The 16,671-nt window shown below is 42.4% G+C and overlaps 1 protein-coding gene across 5 annotated transcripts in view; it reads right to left on the bottom strand.

The window, feature by feature from the left end:
* Window positions 1-4,378: 4,378 nt before the first annotated feature.
* Window positions 4,379-16,671, bottom strand: part of HAG1 (histone acetyltransferase of the GNAT family 1) — an 86,471-nt gene continuing 74,178 nt past the window's right edge. Inside the window, exons 8-13 of one of the 5 annotated variants that reach the window (XR_015261851.1) lie at window positions 6,001-6,069; window positions 5,837-5,911; window positions 5,591-5,709; window positions 5,402-5,495; window positions 5,067-5,208; window positions 4,379-4,996 (exon numbers count right to left, since the gene is read on the bottom strand). Coding sequence is in view for 2 of the 5 variants with exons in the window: in XM_086773096.1 (XP_086629222.1) it covers window positions 4,936-4,996; window positions 5,067-5,208; window positions 5,402-5,495; window positions 5,591-5,709; window positions 5,857-5,911; window positions 6,001-6,069 (540 nt within the window). In the remaining 3 variants the exon portion in view is untranslated. The remainder of the gene's footprint in view (window positions 4,997-5,066; window positions 5,209-5,401; window positions 5,496-5,590; window positions 5,710-5,836; window positions 5,912-6,000; window positions 6,070-16,671) is intronic. The other 4 variants (XR_015261852.1, XR_015261850.1, XM_086773096.1 and 1 more) reach the window with 4 other exon arrangements.

Below are 16,671 nucleotides of genomic sequence, written 5' to 3'. Positions count from 1 at the left end.
TACTTTCGTGCCTTTCTTGAGATCCTCCATTTTTTCACTAAACTCGCAATTGAGACCAATTGCAAACTCAAACAGCAAGAGAGAGTGTTATGGAAATATATTTTAAGCCCTCTTAAAAATATTATTCTACTCTTAGATAATTTGTGGACACTTGTGGATTATATTTGCATCAAGCCAAATCATGTTAATATCATGGGTGATGCCATTTTAAATATTAATTTGTTTAGGTATGATTGAGACCTTCAATGTTTGTTACAATTTAATTTATATAGAAGGGTGACTCCTACATTACTTACGCTTGACAAACATGTGTGATTATGGTTTGTACACTTATGAAATATTTATTTGTCAATTTATTGTTGGTTATTAAGAGGATTCGAAAGATTAAGAAGAATTTGCACATTATTAATACTTGGCACACATTTTTGTGAACAAGCTTTGTATATACATATACTACCTTGTGCACATTTTGATTTAATTTAAAAAGCCTTGGTTTATCAAGCTTAGACTTGAACTTTAATATTTAGTAAAATATGATATGCTTTAACCTTAGCCTCAATTTATAAACACTCTATTTTGAGTATAAGAGAGTGTCGTGTAAAAAAAACACCTTTTTGTAATTTTGGAGGCTATGATCTAATTTGGATAGAGTATTGCCTAAATACTCATGTGTGGGAAGAGACCACACATGAAGGGGGGTGATTGCACCCAATGTTAAAGTCGTGACTCTATTTTGAGTATAAGAGAGTGTCGTGTAAAAAAAACACCTTTTTGTATTTTTGGAGGCTATGATCTAATTTGGAATAAAGTATTGCCTAAATACTCATGTGTGGAAAGAGACCACACATGAAGGGGGATGATTGCACCCAATGTTAAAGTCGTGATTTTTGGAGCTAAGTATTATTTGTTATTCACTCAAATATTGAATATTGTGAACTTGTGCTTTTTAATGAGTTATTTGGTTTGATTTAATCAATTTCTTGCAAGTTCCTTTTACTCTATTTTCTTAGAATTGGATCCGTATCACAAATACCCTTTAAATTGGATTCAATGTTTCACTTTACTTATATTTTATCAATCAAAATGTACCTCATACTAATCAATTAATGTCACATTAATTAATCTATACTATAATGCACTTTAAGTTCTCTAATTACCAAACATCATCTTGTACATCATAAATTTATTATTTATAAATACAAATATGAACTCTAAAATGTATTTTTGGCATGGGATTGAAAGATAGCCAAAGCTTGGTGCATCTTCTCAAAGAAAGAAACTATGCATATCACATCATCCATAATGGACTTAATTCTATTTAATCCTCAGATTTCCTCCATGAGAAACTTCAACGAATTAGTACAAGGAGTTCACAAAAATGTTTCAAAACTCTTTTATCATCACCATGCTGTTGCAATTGGAGCCATTGTATATCATACATAATTGTTATGTCATTAGTTGCCTTGCAGGCAAAAAGTTTGTGCCAAGGCAAAAACCTAGAATATTAATTATGTGACACCTCGTATCACTCAAATTATTAGTAATGATAGTATATTTGAATTTCTTCCAACCTTCATTGATTGATTAGAGATGTGCCTCAATCCTCTCCTTCTCCTCTAACATGGCAATCTTCATCTTGTTGTAATCAAGCCATGTCCACTCATTCAAGTGTCCCATGACTGCAACATCTACAATCCTCCTCCTCCATTATTTGCTCCTGGAATCATCAAACGAGATGTATAACATAATTATTGAATCTATTTTAGGATTAACACGAGTTATTTACAAATTAAAGATCAACCAATAATAATCACAATGAAATACAAGAACACAATAGACAAGACTAACATACCTAAAGTATTATATATTACCAAACATGAATATATACAATGGGCATCCAAATCCAAACTTCAATATGTCTATAACATAATTGTACAAACTGTTAATAGACGCTCCATTTGTTGGTTGACTTTGCCTCTACAACCCTTAATCCTCCATGCTATAAGTGATCCTCATCTTGCTCTTTTATATGCATCTTGATGGCTAGTCCGCCAGCTAATTTCGAACAGACAAGTTGGGCACACCCCCAGGACTCTATAAAAAGTGCATAAACTTATCCACACATGGCTGATCCATGGGTAGCTAGTCTAAAACCTTTCAGCAGTCAAAATGCTAGCTATACTCACCCTACCTTTCAAGCAATTGGAGCTTATGGTCATGTACACACATGGCAGATCCATGGGTAGCTAGTTTGAAACCTTTCAGCAGCCAAAATGCTAGCTATACTCACCCTACCTTTCAAGCAATTGGAGCTTATGGTCATGTAGACACTGCATACACACGACATCCTAGCGTGCTAAACATGGAGCACTAAGTCACATGATGCACCTTTGCTTCACTTCTATACCAATGCAAGTTGTAGCACTTCTATACCCATGCAAGCTATAGGCTCTACTCCCCCCTCTTGCCCCTCTACTACCACATCTGTTGCCATGGGAATTGCTACAACAACAAAAACCACATCCTACTCTGTATTGGATTTGGAGAGACGCACTTTAACCTCCTCTAGCAACCGCCCCTCTATTGGTATCTCTATGAAATAGCTCTAGGAGCTGCTTTGAAATCGAAGCTTTTAATGTACTGCTTTTCAAGAATGGCATATTCTTGCTTCTGACCTAAACGTGACACATACACATCGAGATTCTAACAATACCTATGCAAGACCCTAACATGAATCCTACACGACAAAGCTAGTAGTGAACACCCTAAAGCACAGACTTGCTTGCAAACCCTAATGTACAGCTTCAAATGCAAAAAGCAAACATAAGACCAACTAACACAAAACACTAGTAGATAGGGCTAGATCGAGGCTTAGATACGCTTTGATACCAATGTAACATGTTTCCAAAAGCTAGACTATGATAAATGCTAATTACAAGTTGATAACAAACTAATGAACACTAGTAGAGAGAAGGCTAGCTGGAGGCTTTGACACCAATGAAACATGATTCCAAAAGCTAGACTAGCATTAATACTCATTACAAGTTGATGACAAACTAATTAACACTAATCACAACAAAGAATGGAATAGACGAACTATTGTATGAATTGACTATAAACTATTTAAACTGATCACAATGAATTGAAAGCATATAATAAACAATGCAATAGACTGAAACTATGGTATATTGGAAACCATGAATATATACAACGAATACACAGGTCCAAACTCAAATCTGTCTATACAAAACTGTATGAACTGTTGATATAATGTCTTGTTTGCTAACCGTGACTCTAGTTCTACAAACCTTCTCATGCTCTGAATAATTTTCAACCTATGCTATTCTGTGCATCCAGAGGATTAGTCGACTGACTTAAAACACAATCTTGTCCGCATCTAACTGGTCTGATTTGTACTCGTTTGGACAATCAAAACACTACCCAAACTGGCTATACTCACGCCCTTGAATCCTGCCTTTGCGATGGCTAAAGTTTATGGTCAAGTCTAGTTGCAAAGGATTCAATAACACATCATCACTAAGAATGATTCCTTACAAATTCCATCCTTAATTACAACATCTACAATCTCCCATAGAAACAAATCTCCTCGCTCCCAATACTCAACTAATGAGTAATAATGTAGCTGATCATAATGAATCCCCAATCTGATCAAAGAAGCAACATTGAGGATAATGATGTGAGCAGCACAATAAGAGATAGTAGCCTTTTGTGAAATGAACAAGCTGGAAATTAGCAAACAGGAATTAGAAGACCTTTCCGTGAACTCAATATTAGCTAGTTCAACAAAATTTGGCCTTTCATTAAATTTAGAACAGATAAATTGACGCATAATAATTTAAATTGGGAGTACTCTGTATGGATAAAATTAAATAGAGACTTAAGTAGTTGCCAAGAGATTACGAGACTCAACAAAATAGAAAATTTTGAGGATTAAATTACTTTTAAATTTTAAAACGTCTAAAGAAAAAACCCATTTTAAATTGTTATTTTTGTCGAGAATTGGAGGATTTCGAGATTCAGAAATTTGAGCACAATGTTCAATTTGAGAAAATTGAAAGAAATGGAAATCTTGAAGATTTCACAATTCTGAAAGTTTTGGGACATTTGAAAGGACTTGGAGAATTGGAAGATATAGACAGAGTAGGGAATGGTCCCCGGGAGGACCATTCCAGCTGGTCAGGCGACCGGCGTAGCCAGGAGCCTACAGCTGGAATGGTCTGACTGGGGACCATTCCCGGCCGTCACGGTCCTCCGGAGGGCGATGCCTGATTAGAATATGGCATTCCAGAAGCTGACATGTAAGGATCGCCTTCATTCCAGAAGCTGATGTGTAGAATGTACAAAAACTAGAGGTGCCTAATACAAACCCCACACAATATAGAAGCAAATGAAAAACAATGCATGATATACTCGAATTTTGGACTCAGAAGCCCTTTTCAGTCATTCGGAAACGTTAATAAACTCTCTCTCTCTTGTTAGGACGAGTCATCCATCCTTTTGTATTGGCTCTCTCTACAACCAGAGGCTCGTTGTGCAAGTCTGCCAAATAGCAATGTGGACATCATACCTTTAGAGGGTATATAATGCAGCAGCCATCCGCATGGTTCAATAGGTCCATCTTATCTTTAAAAGGGTACAAATGCAGCAGCATACCACCCCTCCAACTTGCCCATCGAGAAGTTGAGCACAAACAAGCTCCAAAACACGTTTAAAGGGGGTTCTCTCCTCCTGTTTTTAGTGCAGGTTTGCAAAGCAACCACCCATAATTGGGTCTTATGCTCCAACAAATAATTTGCTTTTGACCTGTGAACTACATCTATTTATCATCGTAAATGGGACCACCAACACCATGACAGGCTCCTACTGCCTTCAATTTTTGTGTAATGCCCTGACTCATCAAGTTGGCTAACCAAGCTATTGCCGACTCACAGTCTGAATACCTGCCTGTAGCTTATTGATGAAGAACACTTCCAGCCTGCAATAATAACAAATTGTTATAACAACCTTGATCTTGAATAATGCCTCAACATCCCACAACAAAATACCTGTTGGCGCATTTGAAATAGATAGTATCAGGGGAGTTATAAGTCCGAGCATTCGCAAACATTCGTTTCATATCCGCAGCAAACATGTCCAGGGTCAAATAGTAGACATCACTTTCTAGCCTTCTGTTGATCGTCTTCAGATCTATAAAGAATCCAGAAAACCTCTGAAATCCATTTTGCTAAAAGGGTACTTGAAAGACCCAAAAAATTGTGCAGGTACTGTGCTGACACAAGTGTGCTAAGATCATACATGTGAATACACAAATCAATGTGCTTAGGGGGGGTGTTCGCACATGTGCATGTTACATGATGGTGTTATTTGCTTTCATACTCACCTATAGGATCTTTGATGATGTCATAGTAGTCGGGCACCTCACGAGGATCTACAGGCTCCTTGAATGGCCATGCATCTGCATGCTCAATAACAGCCTGCATGATAGCAATTAGGAATTGGTTTCTCTTTTGCAAAGAGAAGAAATTGAAACAATTGCTGTCTCTAGAACATTTACAAATATGAATCCTACTTTCAGCAAAGTACGCATGAAACCATGCAAAGCTTGTCGAGTCGGAGGGCCCTCCGTGGGTGAGTTTATGAGACGAATCCGACTATTGCCCCACTGCTCGGGCACCCACCCTGCATCCTCTGAATAACAGCAACATGTTGAGGAGCAAGCGTCAATAGCACAAGTTTAACCAATGCCACATTCAAAGCAGCTATGACCTTTGAAACGGACACCCAAAACTTTGGTTAGCTTAGAGTTGGAACTTAAAAATGTAAATGTGATTTTACTCAGTCCTGGTATGTCCTCAACTCGTAAAGGTCTGCGAGGAACGCCTGCTTCCTTCTGCAAAAAGATACAGAATCAAGCTATGCATATAGATACATGTATATGTCTACATATACACATACATATAATATTAGTGTTGATTACACCTTCGGAATTTCAATGCCTGAGTATACAACATGGCAATTCGACAGCTCTCGTATCTTCTCATCAATAGCCTGCAAATGATAAAATCCATCCACAGCAACGTCCTTTCACCAAATTGTGCTGTGCACACATGCATTTTGTATGCCGGAAAACACATATAAGTTGCCACTAAAGAACCCTTTCTATTGGTTTGAAAAGCAGGCAGCATGACTATATCAAATATTTCGTATATTGAAAACACATAAGTTGCTACATAAAAACCCTTCTTATCTTATTTTATCTAAAACATGTATTGATGTTTTGTAAAGCATATAGCATGCCTATATTCAAAAACCTTCTCCTCCACTATAAGATGTATCCATATTTTAGTATGTAAAAATCGTAATATCAAGCTTACCAACCTTGTGCGCGTGTGCGCGCGTGCATTGGACTAGATATTGGGCTTTGTGGACAATATGGCATGCAAGAAAACAATTGGTTTTTCATTCCGTAAGGATTGCACGCTATCTCTACTTTCGTCAATCCTTGCATCAATCTTTGTTTGACTCCATCCACCTAGATCAAATTGATGATGGCCAGTTGGCTTTGTTTTTTCAGTGCTTTTAGATTCTGTGACTGCTCTTTAAGAAGTTTGCCTCTTTTTTGTGGACTTCTCTCTTTGTACAGTGAAGCAATAGAACATAGCATTTTAGAAAAACATAAGTGTGGCGAAACAGAAAATTGTGGCCCCAAATTGTTTGTGGTGCCATCATCAAATGGAGAGTACTGTTCATTTACTATGGTTTTTGCACTAACACAAGGGAGTTTTTGAATCGTCTATCTTCATATATGACAATAAGATTCCGTGGGGTGACATTATATAGAAAACATGGGTGGATCGTAATTATGAGGTGTTTGCACAACCTCGAATCGACAAGTATATTTACTTCCGTCGATCATTACGTCAATCATTGCATGATAGTTTTGAGCTGCAACAGATCGGCAAAACTACAAAGTGATTTTCCACTGGTTTTTAGATGTACTTTAATGAGAGCCTCTCGTTTTGAGGGTTCTCCAATATAGTGGTTTTCACCCAAAAAAAGTGTACATGCGTGCGCATGCGTGTACGGGTGCACGTGTGTGGTGTGTGACCCACCTACGAGTACAAGGCGGACAACAACCAAGGACAGCATGGGCAGTGAGGGGGGATCGAAAAAAGTCCATGGCGATGGCTCTCACCTGGGAGAGATCTGAAACAATAGCTCCATCCTAGCCACACAACCTGCGAATACCATCTCTCCTCCTGTGGGGGCCGGCTATCTCAAAGAAATCCCATGTGACTCTATCGCTTGCCTACATCCAGAAAGAGGCCTTGGCATGATACCTGTACTCTACCCTCCTCTCCTCTATGGATCTAATCTCCGTGCGAGCGGCAGCAAGCTAACTCTCCATCCATTGGCTATCCGGGGACCTCTCCTGAAGCTGTTGAAGAGAGGCAAGACAACTCCTCTCCTCCTCTTGGAAACCCTCTAATCGGCTTTGGGCTGCCTCTTGCAAGAAACAGTTGATCTCCCCTAAACCCTCATCCACAGTGCGCGCAGCAGGGCCTGAAAGAAAATCCAATCCCACCCATATCTGCTCTATCCTGCTGCAAATCTCTGGGTCCTGAACGAGACTGTCTGGGATTCTCGAGCTCGCCTGCCTGTCATGCCTCCAAGGGTCCTCTAAGGACAAAATAATCGGGGCGTGGTCAGGAAAAGAAGCGCTTGCCAAAATGTCAATCATACCCCCTTGATTGCAAGCCCCCTCATCCACATAAAATCTGTCAAGTCTAGAGTGGTTGGGGCCGGTGGTGCTCCTATCTGATCTCAAGAAGCGAAGGCTCCCAGGGCTACGCCCAAACTCTGGAAGATGCCAAGGGTCTTGTCCCTTGACTACAAGAATCATCTCCTGCCAGGCTGAGTACTCTGCTCCTGAAACCGCGGCCGTGCCACCCCCAAGTCTGTCCTTTGTTGCTTCTATCATGTTGAAGTCACCGCCCAAGCACCAAAGTCAGCCTAGGGGAGGGCCTGCCGTACTGAGCTCCAAAAGAGGGCTCTACCTGCTGTTAGACATGATCCCCTTGCTGCTGGCTTCCTGTGTGGTGTCCTATTTTTAGCCTTTAGGGCTGATCATGTTAGCTTGAGGGGCTGGTCACCCCTCACATCATTTCCCCATATTTCCCCCATTTTATGGAGTCTTGGACATTTTAACCTAGTTGTGGAGAGCTGGTCCGCTGCCCCTACATGGGCATCTATATAGCCGGTCCCTTCCTCACTCTTTTCCATTGCTTAGCATTGTTTGCTGCAGTCCCTCACATACGAGGCCTTATCCCCTCTTGCTCGGGACTTGTATTATTGGTTAGTGATATTGAGAGCAGGTATACACCTGTGTTTCCTCTCCATCTCACTCTCTCTCCTGTGTTTCCACTTTCCATCTTGGTTTTTTCTCCTACAAGTTTTCTGATGCTGTTTGCTGATCTGAGGCTTGGGGTAACTATCTCTTCTACGTTTTCCAGAATCTGACCTATCCACTTCCCCTGTTACCTCTGTATTTTCAGATTTCCAGCCCTAGTTGCTGCGTTTTCTGGACTGATTTCTATTGGTAGCTCTACCTTCACTTGGGCTTCATCCGTTGAACCCAAAGGTACCTTCTCTTCAGCGTTTTTCCTCATATGAGGTGGGTTGGCCTGAATTTTCAGGTTTGCAGCCCTCTGGTTGGCTGTGTTTTCTTCTCCAGTGGACACATATCACTTGCAGAGGGGGTTTTGTGTGGATTGTGGCTTTGGAGGCAGTTCAGTACTTCAAGAGGACACTGAATTTCTGATTTCAGTCAGCGTTTTATACTTGTGTTTTGTTCCTGGCTTACACAGTTACCCGGTTTCTTCATGTTCCTTGCCTTCTGTTGGCAGTGGACTGCTGTTTTTTTTTGTTGGACAGCAGTGTTTTGGCTGCATTTTGCTTCCCAAAGGAGTTTTCTACACTCAAGAGGGGGCCCATCTCCAACTACTTCACTTGAGGATCAATTTCGGGAGCTGTTTTGTATCTATGGAGACTTTATTCTATGACAGGAGTTTACAAATTTTGGAGGAGAGTAGTGATCTTTTTCAGAGATCCTGAGCAAAGTTTATTTTGTCCGAGCCTGTGTTCTTTGCAATGTTTGCAAAGAAAGGAGGGTGTTTTGCCTGTGAGGTGTGATCCTTTCACATGGATCACTTGTTTGTTGCTAACTCTACTTATGGAAGAGTCTTCTGCTATCAGTGATGCTTTTGAGGACCTTGTTACCATTGCAGTTTATATTCGTGCTTCCCTTCCTCATTGTGAGGAGTCTACCTCTGCCTCTCTTTCTGATGCTTCTGAGGATGCCCCTCCCCCTGCCAATTTTGCATTGGGCTTGCTGTAGTGTGCAAGTTTGTTGTTTTGGAGGATGGTTTTTTGGACCCGGTGGGATGCTTGGATCTGTGGTTGCTAACCGTACCTAGGACACATTGGTACTTCCAAAGTTTTTTGGATTTGGATCAGAATCAAGTTGGGCTTGTACGAGACAACATCTTTAAAGGGGGATGTGGAGTCCTTTCATCTGGCGATACCCACCTCAGTGGCGTGCGCTTATGTACATCATTGGGCAACTCATGGTATAGAGTTTGAGCAGATGGACCCCATCTTTTCTATAGAGTCTTTACATCTTGCGATGCTTACCTTTTCAAATGATGCTTCTTTTCAGCATTTGGCAACTCTTGTTACAGAGTTTGGGCAGGGTTCCAGTGAGGAGTAGCCTGCTTCTCCCAAGATTGATTATCTTCAAGATCTGATCTTGATTGGTTTTGAGGTTTTTCATACCTTCTCCAAGCTAGAAACACAACATTCGACTTCGGGGAGTGTTCTTACACTTGGATTTGGATCCATTATTTGGAGAAGCACGTCGCAACGTACATGGATGTTTTCTTTTAGAGGAGCGGTGTACCTGGCAGCTTGTTCTGTTGCTTTTGTAGCTGAGTTGCTGAGGAGATCGCTTGTTGAGCTTTCTTGGTACCTGTTGCTACAGTCTTTCATCTATGATCAAGGACGACGTCTCTAGCTTCTTGAAGTTCACTTAGCATCCGATGTTGAGAGGGGATGTTAGACATCAACCCCTTGCTGATGGCTTCCTGTGTGGTGTTGAGCTTTCTTGGTACCTGTTGCTACAGTCTTTCATCTATGATCAAGGACGACGTCTCTAGCTTCTTGAAGTTCACTCAGCATCCGATGTTGAGAGGGGATGTTAGACATCATCCCCTTGCTGATGGCTTCATGTGTGGTGTCCTATTTTTAGCCTTTAGGGCTGACCAGGTTAGCTTCAGAGGCTGGTCACCCCTCACATCATTTTTCTCATATTTTCTCCGTTTTATGGAGTCTTGGACATTTTATCCTAGCCGTGGAGAGCTGGTCAGCTGCCCCTACATGGGCATATATATAGCCAGTCCCTCCCTCACTCTTTTTCATTGCTTAGCATTGTTTGCCGGCAGTCCCTCACATACGAGGCCTTCTCCCCTGTTGCTCGGGACTTGTATTCTTGGTTGGTGATATTGAGAGCAGGTATACACCTGTGTTTCCTCTCCATCTCTCTCTCTCACTCTCTCTCCTATGTTTCCACTTTCCATCTTCCGTTGTGCATTCTATCACATCTGCAACAGCGTTCGGAGCATAAACGTTGAGGAAGCCAACACTATCCTCTCCAATAATGATGGTAATCCACTTTGCACACCCCGGGATGATGACTCCTTAGCCAGTCATTGCCGGCAATAGCTACTCACTGACAGAAATACACACCCCTCCCCGCATCCTAGAGGGGCCAAAAATTGGGGACCAAAAAGTGTGACTCTTGCCTGGAAGAATCTTCCCGCATCAGTGGGTGTGTCCCTTTGAGAGGTGGTGCTCCTGGAGGAATAAAATGCCTATGGGTTCCCCAACCATGGCTCTCTGGAGCTCGTTTCGTAGGACACCTCGTCTCTCAAAGCACTGAGGCCCCCCTAAACCCTGAATGTTCCATGTAACAATCCACATATCAGACTCTGTGTGATGCGGCACTAGCGCAACTGCCCTCCACTCGAAGAGTCTCGGGAGAGGGTTTAGACGCAAAATAATCACAATCCGTGCAGGGGTGAAGGCGCGCTAGGTGGGCACTAATCATGTCCTCCATGTGGCGCCACTCTGTACGAGCGTGAGCGTATGCATGCTCCGGATTCCATCGATCACAATAGAGGTATCTGTAAGAGGGGGGAAGAGGTACCGCGACAGAAGTATGCATGAAAACAAAAAGCAGCACCTCCAAGCTGGAGACTACTATCTCCCCATCTTGGCCTCGATGGGCAGAACCTCCAAGATCTATCCTAGCCAAAGGCCAGAAATGGGTGAGAATGTTGATGATGCGAAGATCCTGGAGGTGCTGGGAGAGCTCGACTGCCTTGCCTTGATAGCAACTGCCACCGTCTTGGGATCCCACTTTGTCCCCGGGGCTGCACTGGAGGGGAAAGAGAAGATCATCATGCCATTATCTGGCATAGAGGACCTAGAGTGGTGAAAAACCACACATACCCGACCAGGGGCAACTCTCTCCTCAAAAATGTCAGTCCCTTCCATCTGCAGACATCGGAAGAAAATATAGTCCACTGGCTGTCCCAGGATCTTGGGAGCCCCACCTGGGGACTCTAGCGGAAGAGCCCTCACGGGGAAAGCGGCAATGGTCATCTCTACCGGCTCACGGGTGATTTTGCCACTATTTGGGCTGATTTGATGGCTGGTCATGCACATGCCACATATGTGATCAAACAGGATTATCTTATGAAAGATAATTGCCTATGTGTGCTGTCAGACATGAGGCAAAAGGTTTTGGATGAGTGCCATACTCCTCCATATGCTGGTCATAGAGGCATAATGCCTACGACACACCTGATTGAGCGGTGCAGTTGACTTACGTAAAAAGTTTATAGACGACTAGGGGGAAGAGTTATAAAAGGTCCAATATTACAGACTACCCCCAATTGATATAGCTAAGGGGGAAGTCTCTGATGAACCAAATCCAAGCCGCTCTGCAGAGAAGGAAACAAATTATGAACTCACACAGAAGGAATGAGAGGCTAACTATAGCTAAAAGAGCTGATGAAGGAAAAGAAAATGAGCTTGATTTACACCCAGCCGGAAGGACATAGAGGCACATGTACGTGCATGTATCACTTGTCAAAAGGTGAAATTTGATAGACAAAAGGCTCCCGGTTTGCTTCAACCTTTGCCAGTTCCAAACCAGCCATGGGAAAGCATTGCCATGGATTTTATAATGGATTTGCCTCGTGCACAGTATGGCAATGATGCAATATGGACTATTCTGGACAAGTTTAGCAAGCAAGCTCAATGCTTCCCTGTCAAAAAGACCATAAAAGCTGAGCATATGATTAGAATATATATATATATACCTAGATGAATACAGGAACATACCCAAATTCACCTTTTAGGAACGTGCATGCTATATACTCATGGTAGTCAACCCACAAGACTATATAACTATCAACTCCATTATGCATAGTATGGACTAGATACTACCACATCCCCACTAACGTCATCAGTGCCCAATAGTGGGTGTAGAAAACTCTATATCAAGATATGCTCTCACACATGCACTCCACACACACACTTTTTTTTTTTGGTAATATCCAGTGCAGTATATTTATATGCTCATAAATTTACATGATGGGAGGTCTCCGAAATGGAGAGTATCCCAAAGATCAGAAACATAAAAAGAAAAGCTCTATGCAAGAAGCATCCATATCACCCTCATGGCAGGCATCATATAAGGATTGCCGCAATGAGGCTCGGAAAGATTCATATGACTTGTGAATCTGCCGACCCAAGTATGCCGAATTATGCTCACTCCAGATTGTCCAAAGAGCCCAATATCTCACCCAAGAGAGAAATAGTGAGTATTGAGACAAAGACCTCATAAATCTGCCAAAGAGCCAGAAATGTTTCCCAAATCTGTGACTCGGGAAACGGAGCCGAAGATAATCTGAAATTCTCCTGAGGAGGATCCTAGAACACGGGCAGTGCCAAAGCAAATGAAGAACAGTCTCTGAAAGAGCCTGACATCTTAAACATGTGGATGGTGCAATGCGACGTTTAGCAAGTGTGACCCCCACTGATAATGTGCCTGTCATACATCTCCAAAGAAAAAGTCTTTGTTTCAATGGCATTTTACACTTCCATAACATCCCGAGATTCTTCCGCCACCATGAGAGGGGCTTCCTTATATGCCACAGAGAATTAGCATGTTGCTGAATCCATGGAGCAGGCTGAAGAAGCCTCTAAGCTTTGATGGAGGTTAAGGCAGGAAGAGGAACGGGATGAGTGCATGTAGCAGAGGGTTGCAATTGCCAATCCGTAAGCCTGTCTGTGTCAACCACAGGAGGAACAGGTAGAAAAGGATGTAATAAATCAGCAATTTTCTTCCATATAGACCTATGATGCATTCCCAATGCATAGAAAGCAGTGGCCTGAGGAAAAGATAAGACATAGCCCTCATCATCTACCACATCATGTATGTATCTAATTCCCAATTTCATGAGATTGTATGCCCGAACAGGTTCCTGTAAAGCGAGTGGAATGTCAAAGATGGCACTCCAATGAATACTTTCTTTCCTCATTGAGTTTGTCCCCGAGCAATTATCAAGAGCCCATTTGACCTTAGAAAGTACTTGTTTCCAGTCAAGTATCAGAGCAGTAGAGAAAGGACACCCAGGTCTCTTCCCTACAAATCTCCCAATGACAACCTCCCAATGATCAGTAATCCAATGACCATAAGCACAAGTCCTCATGTTGACGTCAACACATGGATGCTAGCATACAAGTCCATGGTTGCTGTTGGCGGAAAAAAGTATGCAGCATAGTCGCCTTCCTTGCAAGTACATGACATCTTATATTGAGGACATTAAGTCCACCATGCATCCTAGGAGAGCACACCGTTTCCATCTTCATCAGTCTCAATGCTTTCACAGCAGTTTTTGTCCTCCGTAACATCTCCATAGCTTGAGACATAAAGGCTGAAATATCCCTGGAGGACAATGCAACAAAGGCAAATAGAACTGGACATAGGACATTACAATGGACTGTACTATGCTGAGCCTGACATAAAGAGGCCAAGTAGAAATCTTCCAGTATTCCAGTTTATGTTGAAGTCTTTGGAAGATCCATTTTAGCTGCTGCTTCTTGGTGATATGTCATCCTATGGGATATCCCAAATGCCTGACTACATCTTTGGAATGCACCACCTGACCCGGCCAAAGAATAGAATGCCAGTCACATTGTTTCAGGGGAAGTAATTTAGATTTGTCAAAATTGACATGCAATCCCGCTGCCAAGCCATACAATGAAAGAGTGGTCATAAGCATTTGAACTTCCCGGGAAGAATTCTGTGACATAAAGAAGGAATCATCAGCATATGCTTGTGCCAGAAAAGATGTAGCCCCAGGGATTTTAAGACCAGTCATCTGTCCTGTGTTTGTAAGATGATCAAGATACATTAAAAGGGGATGGGTCGCAATGGCATAGAAGAGAGCACTAAGAGGACAGCCCTGTCTAACTGATCGACCCAATGTCCATGACCGAGACAGATGACCCCCAAGAATGCACTGAGAAGTAGAGCCAGAATAAAGCCAGTAAACTGCATTTGCCATCTTGGGACCAAAGCCCAACTTGGTCATGATTTGAGAGATAAAATCCCATTGAACAGTGTCAAATGCCTTAGCAATATCCACCTGCAATATAAGCAGATCTTGATGCGAATACTTAGCATATTCAATTGCAGTCAAGGCATTGGATATATTGTCATGGATTTGTCTTCGCGGCACAAACCCATACTGATGAGGATGAAGTCCTGCATCCAGTATCCTGTGAAGCCTATGCACAATCATTTTGGTATGAGTTTGTAAACAACAGGCATCAAAGTAATAGGCCTCCAATCTAACATATGGTCACACAGATGTTTTTTGGGCACAAGTTTGACTATGCCATGCTTCCAAGAGTGCGGCAACTGATTTTCTTGCCAGACAACATTGATCATTTGCAAAAGGACTTCTTTCAAATCATCCCAAAAAGAAATATAAAATTCCACCGTAAGGCCATCCCAGCCAGGGACTTGTATTTGCTGAGGTGGAACAATGCATTATCAAGTTCTGTGTCAGTAAAAGGTCTCTCCAAGGTAAGAGCATCATCCATTTCCACTATTCCAGAAACATATTGGAGAAATTCAGTCCTAGCCTCAGTCATTTGATTTGATGGGGAACTAGGAGCGGAGAATAATTTCTGGAAATAATTCTGGCATTCATCTTGGAGATCAGAGAAAGAGTGTGTCCAAGAGCCATCTAGCTTCCTTACCCTTGGGCATGAGTTTTTCTTTCGAGTAGCATGCAAGCCCTGAAAAAAGGCTTTTGATGAGCAGCCCTTATCCATGAGGGGCTTCATTCTTGCCCTAATCTGCCATTTGTGCAATTTCCTCTGATACAGTCAATTTAAACTGAGCATGTGAAAGGGAATCCTTTTCTGAATCAGAGAGAGGCCTTAACTGAGAAAATTCAGTCAATTGTTGTGCTGTCCTTTTTGCCCATTTAACCTCATTTCTCCATTCAGTCATATGCCAGTTGCCATACTCCCTAATGACATTATGCATACGAGAGACAATGTCGCGACCCTGTGTTTTTCTCTGGACAGTATGCAGGTGTGCACGGGGACATGGTGGACAGTGTGAATGGCATTAGGTTGGAGTCAAAAAGGAAGCCCATGTGTGGACAACCCCAAGTGTGAAGGGGGTAAAGAGACTTTAATTTAAAAAGGTTTTATAACCTTTGGTGGCCAAAAATTAATGTTATAAAGGTTTCAAAACCTTGGGAGGCCCCTAGGGTAATTTTTAGAGGCTATTCCACTTTTGGAGGTCCATGACTCTCTCTCTCTAGCTTTTTGGAAAGCGTGCTAGTTCTCATGCGTGGAAGGGAGGAGAAGTCGACTGCATATATGTTGGCTGCTGATTGTTGGCTGCGCACAAAAGAGCTCGTGCAGATCTGTACGGCTGCAGCAGGTACAGTGTACGGATACTGCAGGTACAATGTACGGAAGCTGCGGGTCAGGTGGCTGCAGTTACAGATTCAGGCGGCGCAGGCAGGTGTACGACTGCAGGTACAGGTGTGCGACTGCATGCACATGTGTACGGACAGGTACAGCTGGTACATGCTGCTGCTGTACGACAGCTAATACAGGAGGCAGCTGCACACTATTTGGTACGGGTGGCTGCTGGTATTGTCCTGTTCTGATAGGTGGCTGCACGCGTGTGTTTTTTCGAGGACGGCGTGCTTTTGCAGAAAGGAGGGGCTGGTTTTTCATGAACATAGACATCGTGTCGATGGCGTTCAACTGATGGAACTTTCAGCTTCTCTTTGCTTTGGATTCGGGACTGTTTTGGAAAGGGTTTATGGACTGTTTCGTGGCAGTTCATGTGGCTATGAACATGAGCAATGCTCGGGACTGTTTTGAGATCAGTTTGAGGACTGTTTATGGGCTGTTTTTGTTTGGCTGCAAATTCAGCTTTGTACTTGGGTTATTGGCTGCAAGTACAGGTCACTTGGTTATGTTTCTTGG

This window comes from Cibotium barometz, chromosome 33 (genome assembly GCF_041138505.1).
Source record: "Cibotium barometz isolate CiBa-2024 chromosome 33, ASM4113850v1, whole genome shotgun sequence".
NCBI classification, from domain to species: Eukaryota; Viridiplantae; Streptophyta; class Polypodiopsida; order Cyatheales; family Cibotiaceae; genus Cibotium; species Cibotium barometz.
Note: the sequence above shows the minus strand (reverse complement) of the source record. Positions and strands in the feature narration are given on the sequence as shown.